The sequence below is a fragment of the Salvelinus sp. IW2-2015 genome, linkage group LG4q.2 (genome assembly GCF_002910315.2).
Source record: "Salvelinus sp. IW2-2015 linkage group LG4q.2, ASM291031v2, whole genome shotgun sequence".
Taxonomy (NCBI): Eukaryota; Metazoa; Chordata; class Actinopteri; order Salmoniformes; family Salmonidae; genus Salvelinus; species Salvelinus sp. IW2-2015.
The window spans coordinates 22,265,875-22,281,496 of record NC_036843.1 but is presented as its reverse complement, the minus strand read 5'-3'; the positions used below and the strand labels follow the sequence as shown (position 1 = coordinate 22,281,496).

Below are 15,622 nucleotides of genomic sequence, written 5' to 3'. Positions count from 1 at the left end.
TCATCCTCCTCTCCTTTCATCTCCCTTCCTTTCATCCTCCTCTCCTTTCATCCTCCTCTCCTTTCATCCTCCCTCCTTTCATCCTCCTCCCCTTCATGTCCCTCCCTCCTTTCATCCTCGGAGGATGAAAGGAGGGGGGGATGAAAGGAGGGGAGGATGAAAGGAGGGGAGGATGAAAGGAGGGGGGATGAAAGGAGGGGAGGATGAAAGGAGGGGACGGTGAAAGGAGGGGAGGATGACTGCCTAATATCTTCAAACACTACACAAATGCACAACATGCGCAAACACACACATCATAATACACACACACACACACACACACACACACTAAACACACATCATAATACACACACATACATTTAAAATTGTATCAATTGAGATTTTACATTTATATATCCCCCTTTGTTATGGCAAGCCTGAAACGATTTATACTTTTACTTTTGGTACTTAAGTATATTTGAGCAATTACATTTACTTTTGATACCAAAGTATATTTAAAACCAAATACTTTTAGACTTTTACTTAAGTAGTATTTTACTGGGTGACTTTCACTCGAGGCATTTTCTATTAAGGTATTTTTACTTTTCCTCAAGTATGATAGGGGGAACTTTTCCCACCACTGCTCATCTCTGTGCCCCACACATACAATTATCTGTAAGGTCCCTCAGGCCGAGCAGTCAATAAAAAAAAAAAGATTAAACCACAAAGGTTTTCCAATGCCTCGCAAAGAAGGGCACCTATTGGTAGATGTGTAGAAATAAAATAAAACAAGGCCAAATATACAACGCAGTTGCTTACCAAGACGACATTGAATGTTCGAGTGGCTTAGTTAAGGTTTTGACTTTAAATCATTTTGAAAATTCTATGTCAAGGCTTGAAAATGGCTGTCTAAGAATGACTAACAACCAACTTGACAGAGCTTGAAGAATAAAAAAATAAATGTGCAAATATTGTACAATCCAGGTGTGCAAAAGCTCTTTGAAACTGTAAATCGCTGCCAAAAGGTGATTTTAACACGTATTGACTCAGGGGGTTGAATACTTATCTAATCAAGATAGTGTTGTATTTTTCATAAATGATTTACAAACGTTAGAATTTTTCATCCACTTTTACAGAGTATTTTGTGTAGATCGTTGACACAAAAATAAATAAATAAAAACATTTTATTTATTTATTATTATTTAATTTTTTTTATTGACCAAGTCGTCGTCTGTTCTTTTGTCCAATCGATTGGTCAATTTTTTTTAACATGTATTATTCAATATGTTGACACATCCTATGTGTTTTAATAAAATCAACTATATTCACTGAGCTTGTCTGATGCTTTAAGCACACTGTTTGATTAAATAATTAAGACACACAAATAACTAGAGGGAGTCCGACCAGCAATTGATTTGATTGTGCCGGGCTCAGACTTGCTGCGCTGTGTTAAAAAAGACAGCGAGTGACTGTGACTAGAACCCGTTGTCTCTCTCTCCCCTCTGCTGTAGCGACCACCACAGAACAACGTGTTTATCGAGCTGTCCATGTTGCTGAAACTGCAAGATAATTACAGCTATTTCTGACTGAAAAGTTCTGTTCCCGAAATCACCAATTTGTTTAGGAAAAACTTTCCATATTCCCTCAATCCTTGCTCTCTTTACGTGACCAAAGATGTATGCATCGCATGCACGTGACCAAAGACCTAATCGCATGGGACTAGTATTACTAGAGAACGTTGGTTATGTAATTATTACTCCAGAATGTCCATTATTCCAGATGACGAGTCGGCGATAGTTATTTTCCTAAACTGTAATCGTTTTTTCCAATAAAATGACAGTTATGATGGAAGCCTGGAGGGTTTGATTGTAGGCGTGAAGATGCTGTATTTCAACATGTCCAGGTGACAGGGCCACACTGATGACTCCAGCTCCAAGTTCCTAAACCAAACCAGCTTTCCTATAGTGTCACCATATTACTGGAATTGAGGAATTGTGATCATAATCATTAGGATATTACAGCGATCTGTAGTACGTCCTAAATGCCCCCAGCCTTCAGATGTGAGCTAAACAGTGCAATTACCTTTTAGTGCTATAGATGAGAAAGTGAACTCATCATTTCCAAATGTTTAGGTCAGTTGTATGCTGCTCTGCGATCTATTAACAGCAAGGGTTGCATTATATAGACTGAGTTTGCTTTAGCCTGCCTGGAGTGCCAGGACTTTTCCCATTAAACAAGTTAGCCGATCAAGTAAAGTATTTGAAATGATTTCAAACTGTATTTGAATCCTGGTCTGCCTAGCTTCTAGCCGGAGGACGCTAGCCTGGCACAGTGGGATTTATGTCACCAGTCACTAGCGTGTTTCAACATGTGAATGAATATTTTTCAGACCCTCTGAATGTGGATAACTCCCAATTCACATCTGGTGTCCTGCCTTGTGTGTGTGTGTGTGTGGTTGTGTGGTGTGTTGTGTTGTGGTGTGCTAGTGTGGTGGTGGTGTGCTCTGTAGGTGATGTGTGTGTGTGTTGTTGTGAGATGAGTGAAGGCGATGGACGTGTCGTGGTGTGTTGGTGTGAGTGAGTGAGTGAGATGAGTGAGAATGAGGTGGGAGTGGCAACGGTGAGTGTAGCTCGAGTGAAGTGGCGCGCGCCACGCCTCCACAGTGAGTGAGTCGAGTGGAGGTGGTGATAGTCGAGAAGTGCAATGCTGGAGTTTGTTAGAAGGATGTGGATGTATTGTTGTGTGTGTTGTGTTGTTCAGGAGACCAGACGAGAAGACAGACAGAGACAGGCAAAGAGAGTGAGAACAGAGAAGACAAAGAGAGAGACCAGACAGAGAGACAGACAGACAGAGAAAGGACAAAGGGAGAGAGACACAGAGGAGACAGGCAAAAGAGAAGCGAGAGAAAAGAAGGAAGAGAGAGAACAGACAGTCTGTCAATCCTGTACTGCGCTTGTCCACGTTCTGGTCCTTGTCTTGTTGTCCTCGCTCATCGATTTGCGCCGTATTTGTCTGTCTGGCTCTCACTCGATCATCCGACGATGGCGCATCTGTACTGGCAGCACTGTGGAATGTTGCTGATGTACGTGGACTCGATTTTCAACCAATCAATGGAGATCGTTTCCACATAAGTCTGTCTAACGCCGCACGCCGTACTCTGTCTGTCCTCTTTGCGGGTACTGTGTCGACTGAACTTTCACTCTCCTGTCCTGTCCCTCACGCACTCACTGTTGCGCAGATTCTGTTCTGTTCGTCTCACTGTACACGCTTCACACGGATAGATGAAATCGCATTGTCAACCTCACAGCTGAGGCGTGACTCACGACAACGCGCTTGTCTCTTGATCGTTGTAGTCGTAGCCTTTCTAAGTCTCTGATTCGACGTCGCCTGCTACCTCGCATCGGGAGAGAGCAAATCATGAAGGTGTGGTGATTCCTCTACACGCTGTACCTTCCAGTGTATTACTTGTTGTGAAGGAGAGTCGTGTCTATACCAGTCCTACAATGCTACGGCACAGCCCTGTATGCGTGCGATATATCTCGTGACGGTCACTGTCTGCTACGTCTACGCTCTGAGATCCTCTTGCGTGTATAGCATGCTCTCCCACGTCACTCTCTTTGTCTCTCGGCAGTCAATGCAATGCGTGTCCTGTCTGGCTCTCGCTCTCTGGTGCTGTCTGGAGATAGTAGCGCGGTGTGTACTGCTACTGTTTGCCACGCATCGGTGTCTGTACTATGTCTACGTATGTTTGTCGTACTCATGTGGGTTAATAGCGCGCTCATGATCATCGTTATTGCTACTCGCAGCACATCTCTGTCTCCGTTCGTTTCTGTCTGTGCCTGCTCGCTCTCTGTCTGTCTGGCTCTCGCTCTCCTGTCTCTCTGGCTGTCTCGCTCTGCTCTCTGTCTGTCTGGCTCTCGCTCCTCTGTCTGTCTGGCTCTCGCTCTCTGTCTGTCTGGCTTCTCGCTCTCTGTCTGTCCTGGCCTCGCTCTCTGTCTGTCTGGCTCTCCGCTCTCTGTCTGTCTGGCTCTCGCTCTGTCTGTCTGGCTCTCGCTCTCTGTCCTGTCTCGCTCTCTGTCTGTCTCGCTCTCTGTCTGTCTCGTCCTCGCTCTCTGTCTGTTCTCGCTCCCTTTCTGTCGTCCTCTTGTCTGTTCGCTCTTGCCTCTTCGCCTCCGTCTGCTTTGTCTTCTGTCTGTCTCGCTCTCGCTCTCTGTCTGTCTTCGCTCTCTGCTCTCTGTCTGTCTGCTCTCTCCTGCTCTCTGTCTGTCTCGCTCGTCTGTCGTCTCGCTCTCGCTCTCTGTCTGTCTCGCTCTCTGTCTGTCTCGCTCTCGGCTCTCTGTCTGTCTCGCTCTCTGTCTGTCTCGCTCTCTGTCTGTCTCTCGCTCTCTGTCTGTCTCGCTCTCTGTCCTGTCGCTCGTCTCTGGTCTTGTCGTCTGTCTGCTCGCTCTCTGTCTGTCTCGCTTCTCTGTCTTCGTCTCTGCTGTGCTCCGTGTCTCCTCTGTCTGTCTCTGTCTGCTTGTCGCTCTCTGTCTGTCTCTGTCTGTCTCGCTCTGTCGCTCTCTGTCTGTCTGTTGTCTCGCTCTGTCGCTCTCTGTCTGTCGCTCTCTGTCGCTCTCTGTCTGTCTCGCTCTGTCGCTTCCTGTCTGTCTCCTCTGTCGCTCTCTGTCTGTCTGGCTCTGTCGCTCTCTGTCTGTCTGGCTCTCGCTCTCTGTCTGTCTGGCTCTCGCTCTCTGTCTGTCTGGCTTCCGCTCTCTGTCTGTCTGGCTCTCGCTCTCTGTCTGTCTGGCTCTCGCTTCTGTCTGTCTGGCTCTCGCTCTCTGTCTGTCTGGCTCTCGCTCTCTGTCTGTTGGCTTGTCTGTCTTCTGGCTCTGTCTGGCTTGTCTGTCTGTCTGGCTCTGTCTCGCTCTGTCTGTCTGTTGTCTGGCTCTGTCTTTCTGGCTCTGTCTGTCTGGCTCTCGCTCTCTGTCTGTCTGGCTCTCGCTCTCTGTCTGTCTGCCTCTCTGTCTGTCTGGCTCTCTGTCTGTCTGGCTCTCGCTCTCTGTCTGTCTGTCTGTCTCTCGCTCTCTGTCTGTCTGTCTCTCGCTGTCTGTCTGTCTGTCTCTTCGCTTGTCTGTCTCGTCGCTGTCCTGTCTGTGTCTGTCTGTTGTCTGTCTTGTGTCTGTTGTCTGTGTCCTGTTCTGTGTCTGTCTGTGTGGTCTGTGTCTGGCTGTGTCTGGCTTGTGTGTCTGGCCTGTGTTGTCTTGTGTCTGTCTGTCGTGGTTCTGTCTGTCTGTGTCTGTCTGTCTGTGTCTGTCTGTCTGAGGCAGAGAGAGGCAGAGAGAGAGAGTGTGTGTGTGTCTTACCCTCAGTCATACAGAAGACTCTGAGGAAGGCTAGTAGCTGGGCAGAGATTGGAGGATCACTGCAGTGCAGGGCAAAGATACTGGACCTGATGAGGGGGGTGAGAGAGGCAGAGAGGGCAAGAGAAAGAGTGAAAAAGAAACATCATAGTACATACACAACAACTTCTTCAATTCACATTACCCTTTGCACACACAGATATGACCTCATAAAGCTAGACCAGTAGACCCCACAGGACCTTGTAGCCCCAACCCTCCCCGTACACCTTACGGGAAAAAAAACCTTCCACAACGAATCCCTGTATGACGAGAACTATCTAAAACCCTGATCAGTGGCTTGGTAGGTACAGTAGATGTTAATGGTGGCCAGTGGCCCACAATTAACCCAGGCCCACTCACGTTTAGCATGGAGGCCGAACTATGATCCCCTGATGCAATTTTAATAGCCACTCAATCAATTACAAGCAAGAGAGAGTGAATGCGCAAGAGACAGAGAGACCACTACACCACGGGTGACCAGGCTGGTGGGGTGACCAGGCTGGTGGGGTGACCAGGCTGGTGGGGTGACCAGGCTGGTGGGGAGACCAGGCTGGTGGGGTGACCAGGCTGGTGGGGTGACCAGGCTGGTGAGCCGGTGTGGGTGCTGGCTTCTGTTCCAGCCAAGCAGAATCGTTTTTGGGGCTTTGGTCATTTGAAATCTATCCAGAATAAACATTGCATCATTGGCTCAGAATAGGTCCCTATACCATGAGAGAACCTTTCTATCCTTCCCTTGACATTTCCATCAACAGGAAGCTTAATCATTTTATCATTACATTAATATCATGCAGCCCTCCCCCTCTGTCATTTTAAACGCTTTTTAATCTCTTATTGATGGGGCATTCTGGAAATTAGATTAGAAAGCCTTTGTTGAAATGAAATTGGTACTTAATGCAGGTATAACCAAGGATGTGTTATTTTCCAAATCACATACAATTTGTCTGATGATTTAGGCATATGTACTTTGGATGGTGCCCTCATTGATTGTGTTCCCGCTTATAAATATCTGGGCATCTGAATGGATAAAAAGCTATCTTTTAAAAAGCATGTTGAGTAGTTAAGAAATGAACAATTAAAATAGGCTTCTTCTATAGGAACTGGTCCGGTCTTCATTAAAGAGCAGAACGAAATCATTCAGCCAACATTCATTCTGGTTATGGACTATGGCGATATCGTCTATATGAATGCAGCTGCCACTGTATTGAAGCCATTGGACGAACTGTATCATAGTGCATTGCGCTTTATTGCGGGCGATGTTTCAGTAGACATCATTGCATTTTGTATCAGAAAGTAGGCTGGCCCTCTTTGAAGTCTCATAGATCGTTGCAATGTGCTCTTTTTGTCTAGAACGCCTTCTTGCATAAACTTCCACCATACCCAACTTCAAACCTAACCTTCAGACGTATAAGTTACCAGACCCGGACTCAGGGATGGCTAACCCTGCAGATCAATCTCTACCAAGTTAGATAAATATGCTTTAAGTTTCTTAGCACCTCATGTGGAATGATCTCCAGAGTTGGTACCTCTGGCCGATTCAGGCAGATGGCCTTTTAACTGAAGAATGTGTGATTCATATGATTGTGTTTAGCTTTTCGTGTATTGTGTAATTGTTGTGTATATACCGTAGATATGTATAGTGTAATTGACGTGTATATACAGTAGATATGTACAGTATAATTGATGTGTATATACCGTAGATATGTACAGTATAATTTATGTGTATATACCGTAGATATGTATAGTATAATTGATGTGTATATACCGTAGATATGTATAGTATAATTGATGTGTATATACACCGTAGATATGTATAGTGCAATTGATGCTTGCAAGCTGAAGAACACCATCCCAACCGTGAAGCACGGGGGTGGCAGCATCATGTTGTGGGGGTGCTTTGCTGCAGGAGGGACTGATGCACTTCACAAAATAGATGGCATCATGAGGGAAGGAAAATTATGTGGATATAGTGAAGCAACATCTCAAGATATCAGTCCGGAAGTTAAAGATTGGTCGCAAATGGGTCTTCCAAATGGACAATGACCCCAAGCATACTTCCAAAGTTGTGGCAAAATGGCTTAAGGACAAAAGTCAAGGTATTGGAGTGGCCATCACAAAGCCCTGACCTCAATCCTATAGAAAATTTGTGAGCAGAACTGAAAAAGTGTGTGCGAGCAAGGAGGCCTACAAACCTGACTCAGTTACACCAGTCTGTCAGGAGGAATGGGCCAAAATTCACCCAACTTATTGTGGGAAACTTGTGGAAGGCTACCCGAACATTTGACCCAAGTTAAACAATTCGAAGCAGCAATGCTACCAAATACTAATTGAGTGTATGTAAACTTCTGACCCACTGGGAATGTGATGAAAGAAATAATTCTCTCTATTATTATTCTGACATTTCACATTCTTAAAATAAGTGGTGATCCTAACTGACCTAAAGACAGGGAATTCTTACTAGGATTAAATGTCAGGAATTGTGAAAAACTGAGTTTAAAAGTATTTGGCTAAGGTGTATGTAAACGTCCGACTTCAACTGTATAGTGTAATTGACGTGTAATACCAGTAGGTATGTATAGTGTATTGCGTGTATATACAGTAGATATGTATAGTATAATTGACGTGTATATACAGTAAGATATGTACAGTAAATTGATGTGTATATACCGTAGATATGTATAGTATATTGACGTGTATATACCACGTAGATATGTATAGTGTACTTGAGTGTATATACACAGTAGATATGTATACGTATAATTGACGTGTATATACGTAGATATGTAATGTATATTGACGTGTATATACGTAGATATGTATAGTGTAATTGACGTGTATTAACACAGTAGATATGTATAGTATAATTGAACGTGTATTACACAGTAGATATGTATAGTATAATTGACGTGTATATACACAGTAAGGTATGTATATTAAATATTACGTGTATAATAACGTAGATATGTATAGTATAATTGTACGTGTAATAACAGTAGATGTATAGTAATGACGTTATATACACAGTAGGTATGTATAGTTTAGATTGACGTGTATACACAGAGATATTATAGTATAATTGATGTGTATATACAGTAGATATGTATAGTATAATTGACGTGTATATATAGTAGATATGTATAGTGTAATTGACGTGTATATCAGTAGATATGTATAGTTAATTGATGTGTATATACAGTAGATATGTATAGTATAATTGATGTGTATATACACGTAGATATGTATAGTATAATTGACGTGTATATACAGTAGATATGTATAGTGTAATTGATGTGTATATACAGTAGATATGTATAGTATAATTGACGTGTATATACAGTAGAATTGTATGTGTAATTGATGTGTATATACCGTAGATATGTATAGTGTAATTGATTGTGTATATACAGTAGATATGTATAGTATAATTGATGTGTATATACCGTAGATATGTATAGTATAATTGACGTGTATATACAGTAGATATGTATAGTGTAATTGACGTGTATATACAGTAGTATGTATAGTGTAATTGATGTGTATATACCGTAGATATGTATAGTATAATTGACGTGTATATACAGTAGATATGTATAGTGTAATTGATGTGTATATACAGTAGATATGTATAGTATAATTGTGCGTATATACCGTAGATATGTATAAGTATAATTGATGTGTATATACGTAGTAGATATGTATAGTATAATTGACGTGTATATACAGTAGATATGTATAGTGTAATTGATGTGTATATACAGTAGATATGTACAGTGTAATTGATGTTTATTGATGTGTTCATGCAGGTGGTATCAGCAGGACTCCCTGCTTCAATAAAGGTTGAATAAAAATAAGATCTATGAAGACGGATGAAAGGAGTTGTGAGCCACATCGGGCTCTGGTCAAATGTAGTGCACTATAAAGGAATAGGCTGTCGTTTGAGACACAGCCTTAGTCTCCCAGTGTAGCCTTTGTTTTAATAGTAAACTCTCCTCTCCTGGATCCACCAGCTCTGGGTAATGTAATAGTAATGCTGCTAGACTAGAGCAGGCCTCGGTAATGTGTTTGCAGTGTAATAATATCGGCCATGTCCTGCCAATTGTCACATTGATCAATTCACTGAAATGCAGGAAAATATTGCCTTCCTGAAATGACCTCCATCTCTGACATAATTGAGAGATATCATCTATTTCTTTCTCTCACTCTACCCCTCTTCTCTCTCCCAGTTTCCCTCCCTACCACCGTCCCTCCCTCCCTACGTATGTGTGTATGTGTGTCTCTCTACTTACGAGGGGATGCCAGCGCGGGCCAGCACCTCCGCCTTCATGGCGTACAGCCGTTCACTCTTGGACACCCCCAGTTTGATCTTGACTCTGTCATGGGCATTCTCCTGGAAGAAGAAGCCGTTGTGGATCACAAACTCAGCGTTGGATCGCGTCCCGTAGAAGATGTAGATCTGAGGACAGAGAAGAGAACAGCCACTCAACATGAAAGGGGTAGTTCAGTATTTTACAACTTAAATCTTAGCTGCTTCCTCCCCCTGCAGAAAGTAAGTGTAATGCATGTTGTGGCTTTCTTTAAACAGCCACTACAAACTTCACTAGATAGCTGAAGTTCCCCTTTATCATCTGACTCCAACTCAACCGCTAAAAAAGTTATTGTACATCGGTATGGGTTGGCTCAGCAATGTGGTGAACATTCCACCTCCTATTCCCTCTGTACCATTTTCCCTCATAACCATGATATCATGTCTGATCTAGTGGAAGCTTCACAGGAGCACAGAGAATCCCCACACCACACCACTCACGTATGGCTCCAACATATTACATCCACATTTACAGATAGCAGAAGGGAACAGGTGAGAGGGAAAGCTGGAGAGAGCGGTAGGGGCAGTGGACAGATAGGAGGAGGAGTGATAAAGCTTAGAAGGTAAATGTAGCTTAGTGGTTTGTGTCTCTGTGAGCTCAGGCCGAGTCTGCATCTCAAATGCCTTTTCCCTATGTAGTGCACTACTTTTGACCAGGGCTCATAGGCCTGTAGAGCACCATATATGGAATAGGGTGCTATTTGGGACACACACTGTGAGCTCAGGGCACTTTGGCCGGATGGTGATATCTGCCAGAGGAATCATGGGATCAAGCGCTCCATTTCCCGTCACCCTACCCCCTGCTGTCTCTCTGAATCTTATCAAATAATTCCCATTCTAAAGAGAAAGAGGTGGACTTCCATACTGTAGGGAGGGGGAGCACCAGAGGGTGAGAGAGAGGAGTGGGAGGAAGGAGAGGGAGCACCAGAGGGTGAGAGAGAGGAGTGGGAGGAAGGAGGGAGCAACCAGAGGGTAGACGAGAGGAGTGGGAGGAAGAGAGAGGAGCACAGAGGGTTGAGAGAAGGAGTGTGAGAGGAAGGAGGGAGCACCAGAGGGGGAGAGAGAGGAGTGGGAGGAAGGAGAGGAGCACAGAGGGTGACGAGAGAGGAGTGGGAGGAAGGAGAGGGAGCCAGAGGTGAGAGAGAGGAGTGGGAAGGAAGGAGAGGAGCACCAGAGGGGAGAGGGCAAGAGTGAGAGAGAGAGTGGGAGGAAGGAGAGGGAGCACCAAGAGGGGAGAGAGAGGATGGGAAGAAGGAGAGGCGAGCACAACGTATGAGGGGAGAGAGGAGTGGGAGGAAGGAGAGGGAGCACCACCAGGGTGAGGAAGAGGAGTAGCAAGAGAGAGGAGCACCAGAGGTGAGAGAGAGAGCAGTGGGAGGAAGGAAGGGAGCACCAGAGGGACGAGAGAGGAGTGGAGGAAGCGACGGGGGGAAGCACCAGCAGGTACGAGCAGAGGAGTGGAGGAAGGAGAGGAGCACCAGAGGTAGGAGAGAGGAGTGGGAGCAAGGAGAGAGCACCAAAGGGTAGAGAGAGGAGCTGGGAGGAAACGAGAGGGAGCACCAAGGGCGAGAGAGAGGAGTGGAGGAAGGAGAGGGAGCCACCAGAGGGTACTGAGAGAGGATGGGAGAAGAGAGGCACAATTAGAGGTGAGAGAGAGGAGTGGGAGGAAGGAGAAGGAGCACCCAGGGGTAGAGAGAGAGGACGTGGAGGAAGGAGTAGGCGAGCAATAGCATGTGAGAGGAGGAGTTGGGAGCGAAGGCAGAGGGACAATAGAGGCATGGTGAGAGAGAGAGTGCGAGGAAGGCAGAGAGGGAAGCAATAGAGGGTGAGAGAGAGAGTGGGAGGAAGAGAGGAGCACCAGCAGGTTGGTGCGTCGCGATTCTCCAGCTTCTCCAAGAGTATGATTTAACAACTGTGGAAACACCCCTCCAAGCCGAATGTGACACAAAATCATTCCATTCCTCCTCCAGCCAATGCTTACAACCAATCATTCAAACCTCCCTCCAGGCAATGCTTACCCAATCATTCAAACCTCCCTCCAGGCCAATGCTTACACAAAGACATTCAAACCCTCCCTCCAGCCAATGCTTACACAAATCATTTCAAACCTCCCTCCAGCCCAATGCTTACACAAATCATTCAATCCTCCTGTCCAGCCAATGCTTTCACAACAAAATCATTCAGCCTCCCTCCAGCCAATGCTTACACAATCATTCAAACCTCCCTCCAGCCAATGCTTACACAATCATTCAAACCCTTCCCTCCAGCCAATGCTTACACCAAATATTCAAATCCTCCCTCCAGCCAATGCTTACACAAATCATTCAAATCCTCCCTCCAGCCAATGCTTACACAAATCATTCAACCTCCCTCCAGCCAATGCTTACACAAATCATTCAAACCTCCCTCCACCAATGCTTACACAAATCATATCAAACCTCCCTCCAGGCAATGCTTACACAAAATCCATTTCAAACCTCCCTCCAGGCCAATGCTTACACAAATCATTCAAACCTCCCTCCAGGCAATGCTTACACAAATTATTTAAACCTCCCTCCAGGCAATGCTTACACCACTTATTCAAACCTCCCTCCAGCAAATGCTTACACCAATCCTATGAAACTCCCTCCAGCCAATGCTTACACCAATCCTATGCTTTTAAATCCATGACAGGGAGTGTGGAAGTGCATACTTCTGTAAAAGGTGGAGAATTGTGATGCAGCCAGTGAGTAAGTGACAGGGAGGGAGTGAAACAATAACACACTGCTTTAGAGCAGAGGGTTGGACCGTTAAGCTTGGCTAGGTCCAGCTGACTCACACCCAGCTCTGGCCCTCTCCTTGACATAACAACACCAGTCAACCAGTCTGTCAAGGCCTCTCAGTTAGAGGTGAACATAACGTCACCCCTACAACACAACTAGTGATACTCAGGCCAGAGACTGAATCAATTACAGCGTACGGCTTCACAGACCGCTTGAGCTTTCAGGAGTGTGTTTGACTTGTACAGCAGCCTATCAAGCTCGAGTTCATTCAAATGGCAGAATACAATTGAACTCTGAACTGTGTGATGAACAACAAATAATACATAGGAAACAAACAAAAGAAGATACATGCAACATTCATTTAGGGAAATGTTGTGGCTGTTAAAAGTAACCCAGATGGAGGGAGTTGACAGTTGATTTAGAACCAACTGCCTTTTGATTGACATACATGATGCAATCAGATCCTACACAACTCATAGCAACTCAACATGATGTATAGTTCAAATAAGTCATGGCCCATAGGGCAGGGTCCTCTTGTTTCTGTAGCATGAGGCAGCTTGGTGTACATGTACACCCCTGGACAATTTGTATAGTAGCTAAAGAGTACAATGTGCCGTAGGTCCATGCTACCCTGACCCGACTCACCTGTTCATTCTCTTTGTAGTCCTGCAGAGCCACACACTCACACCTGTCATCCTCCAGGTTGTAACCAGTGGTGATCTGAACAACACACAAACTGTAATTCAGCCATTCACTGATTGATTTGAACCAGTCCTTGATTCAATTAGGTTTTTCCAACGGTCACTAATCAAACATATTTAAACATCGCAACACACTTTACAGTCAAAATAAATGGAGTAGTTATACTTCAGAGCTGCAGTGAATTCTGGGAGCTTCTTCACTGACTGACTGGCGATACAATTTGCAGAACATTTATTTTATAATACATGACCAGCTTCTCTCCTAGTATTAAAACGCTATATATCCGTCATCCATTCCTTTAATAACAAGCTCAAGAGACTAACGAACTAAATCAGAAAGCATATTTATTTCAAAACATGAATGTATTAGTTTAGCATAAATAATCAAGGTCTGTATCAATACAGATACTTCCCCAGATTCTGAGTTTGTGAGAGGTTTACACAAATAGGCAGAAATTAAGGACATTGAATGAACCCATACAATTATCACCAGTGAGAATAACAACATACTCAAGGAACTGGAGCTAAAGAACAGCAATACAATGTGGAAATATGTTGGAGGAAGTTGTAACCCATTTTTATTAAACAAACACCAAGGGAATATACAAGAAAAACATTTTAGTGTTTAAATGACTTGTTTCAGCTTTGTATCGGGTCTTCTAACAAATATCTAATTTGAGGAGCGTAAATGCAGTTAACATGCATACTAAAGGAGGGGATATTATTGCTCTGTTACAAATCAGTCACTAAACACAATCAAAGCCAAATGATTCAAATAAGTAACAGATGCCCATGAGATAAGCGTAATCAACTGAGAAAAACACAGTCTGTGTGGTTTCTCTCAAATCTAGATTTTTTCCCCTGAATAATTTAAAACCTCTCAAATAGTGGGATGAGGGTGGTAGTGTGCAGTAGTGTAATAGGCATGCTTCAGCCATGCAATAGGCATGCTTCAGCCATGCAATAGTGTTCTAATATGTATGTAGTAGCGTGTTTGTAGTACTCACCAGGCCGTTGGTGTGGTTACACATGTCCCAGAGAGGGATGAGGGCGAGGGTGACACGGCTACCGTCTTCTGTAGGGATCTGGTTCTGACGGGTCATCACTGAGGAAACCGCCCATCTACAGGGATTAAAGGTCATGGTAAACCAATCAGCAATCAGCAACAAGATTCACTTTTCATGGACTAGCCAATCATAACAAGGGCCCTGTGTTTTTCCAGACCACGTGACCTGAGCAGGGAAAACTGAGGACCCCAGTTATACCCTCAAGTTTATGGAAATTCTACTAGTCCCCAAGACAATTTCCCAAAACTTGAGGGTATAACTGGGGTCCTCAGTTTTCCCTGCTCAGGTCACGTGGTCTGGAAAAACACAGGGCCCTTGTTCAACCACATCAGATAGCAAACCTTGCTACTAACCATGTTCCCATCCAAACATTTACCTGACGCATGAAAAAAGTCACGACCGAGCTGATGAAAGCATTAAATGCTGGTCACAATTTGATAAATGCAGACAGAAAATGTGTTCGTTCGACACGGTGGGATCTTTTTGTGTTGGTAAAAGAAATTATGAGAGAAATGGAGGTGGAAATGCACATTTTGATATATTAACAGAAAACCTTTTAACTTGTATTTTTCATTCGGTACATAGGAATTTAATGGCAAAAGTCATTTTTATGTGCACTATTTCATCACGCACAGCCTTTTATCAGTTTGATGGAAACATCTCTGGTGGGAAAATGTGCATATTGTTTTATGCAGATTAGAGAATATTTGCATGATAATCTGTCGCAAATTGGATGGAAACCTAGCTAACTTGAGGAATTGTGTAATCAAGTCGCCTGTTCTGAAGCCAACCAATGAGGACAATCAGTCCCAGTCATAACCTTGGCTTTAGTAATAGTTGAAGTATGGAAAACTAAGAGGTTATAGATGACAACCAGCCTGTTCTAGAGAACACTGTTGTGGATGAAATCTAGCCTTTAGTTACAGGCAGGTGATTGTTTAAGAATTTAACAATGGAGGATCTATATTAATAATAATCTATATTAATTAATTCAAGACAAGTGCATCAAATAAATATCAATCTGTGCTCTTGCTATAATGATGTCGAGGCGTGTTCTGAGAATTCTAAACATTTTAAACTGCTAACGGAGGTTCCTCCAGAAGGCCTCGGCACGCTGTCCTGGACCCTTCATTCCCACAACACATTGCCTGGTGGAAGAGGAGGCTTGCATCACACCCAATACAATGGGAAGATAAAAGGAGTGGATATAAATGATTCTCTCAAAGATCATTTGGCTCTAATGACAGAACAATGAGAACTAACCTGTCATCCTCGATGCTGACAGTTGTTCTACATTCTCTGACCGTCTTACACACACACACACACACACACACACACACACACACACACACACACACACACACACACACACACA

The 15,622-nt window shown here is 44.0% G+C and overlaps 1 protein-coding gene across 1 annotated transcript in view; it reads right to left on the bottom strand.

The window, feature by feature from the left end:
• The window catches only part of LOC111963484 (actin-histidine N-methyltransferase), a 52,025-nt gene that overhangs the window by 10,713 nt on the left and 25,690 nt on the right, over window positions 1-15,622 (bottom strand). Inside the window, exons 9-12 of the mRNA XM_070443428.1 lie at window positions 14,188-14,304; window positions 13,125-13,199; window positions 9,641-9,807; window positions 5,322-5,407 (exon numbers count right to left, since the gene is read on the bottom strand). Of these exons, the coding sequence (XP_070299529.1) occupies window positions 5,322-5,407; window positions 9,641-9,807; window positions 13,125-13,199; window positions 14,188-14,304 (445 nt within the window). The remainder of the gene's footprint in view (window positions 1-5,321; window positions 5,408-9,640; window positions 9,808-13,124; window positions 13,200-14,187; window positions 14,305-15,622) is intronic.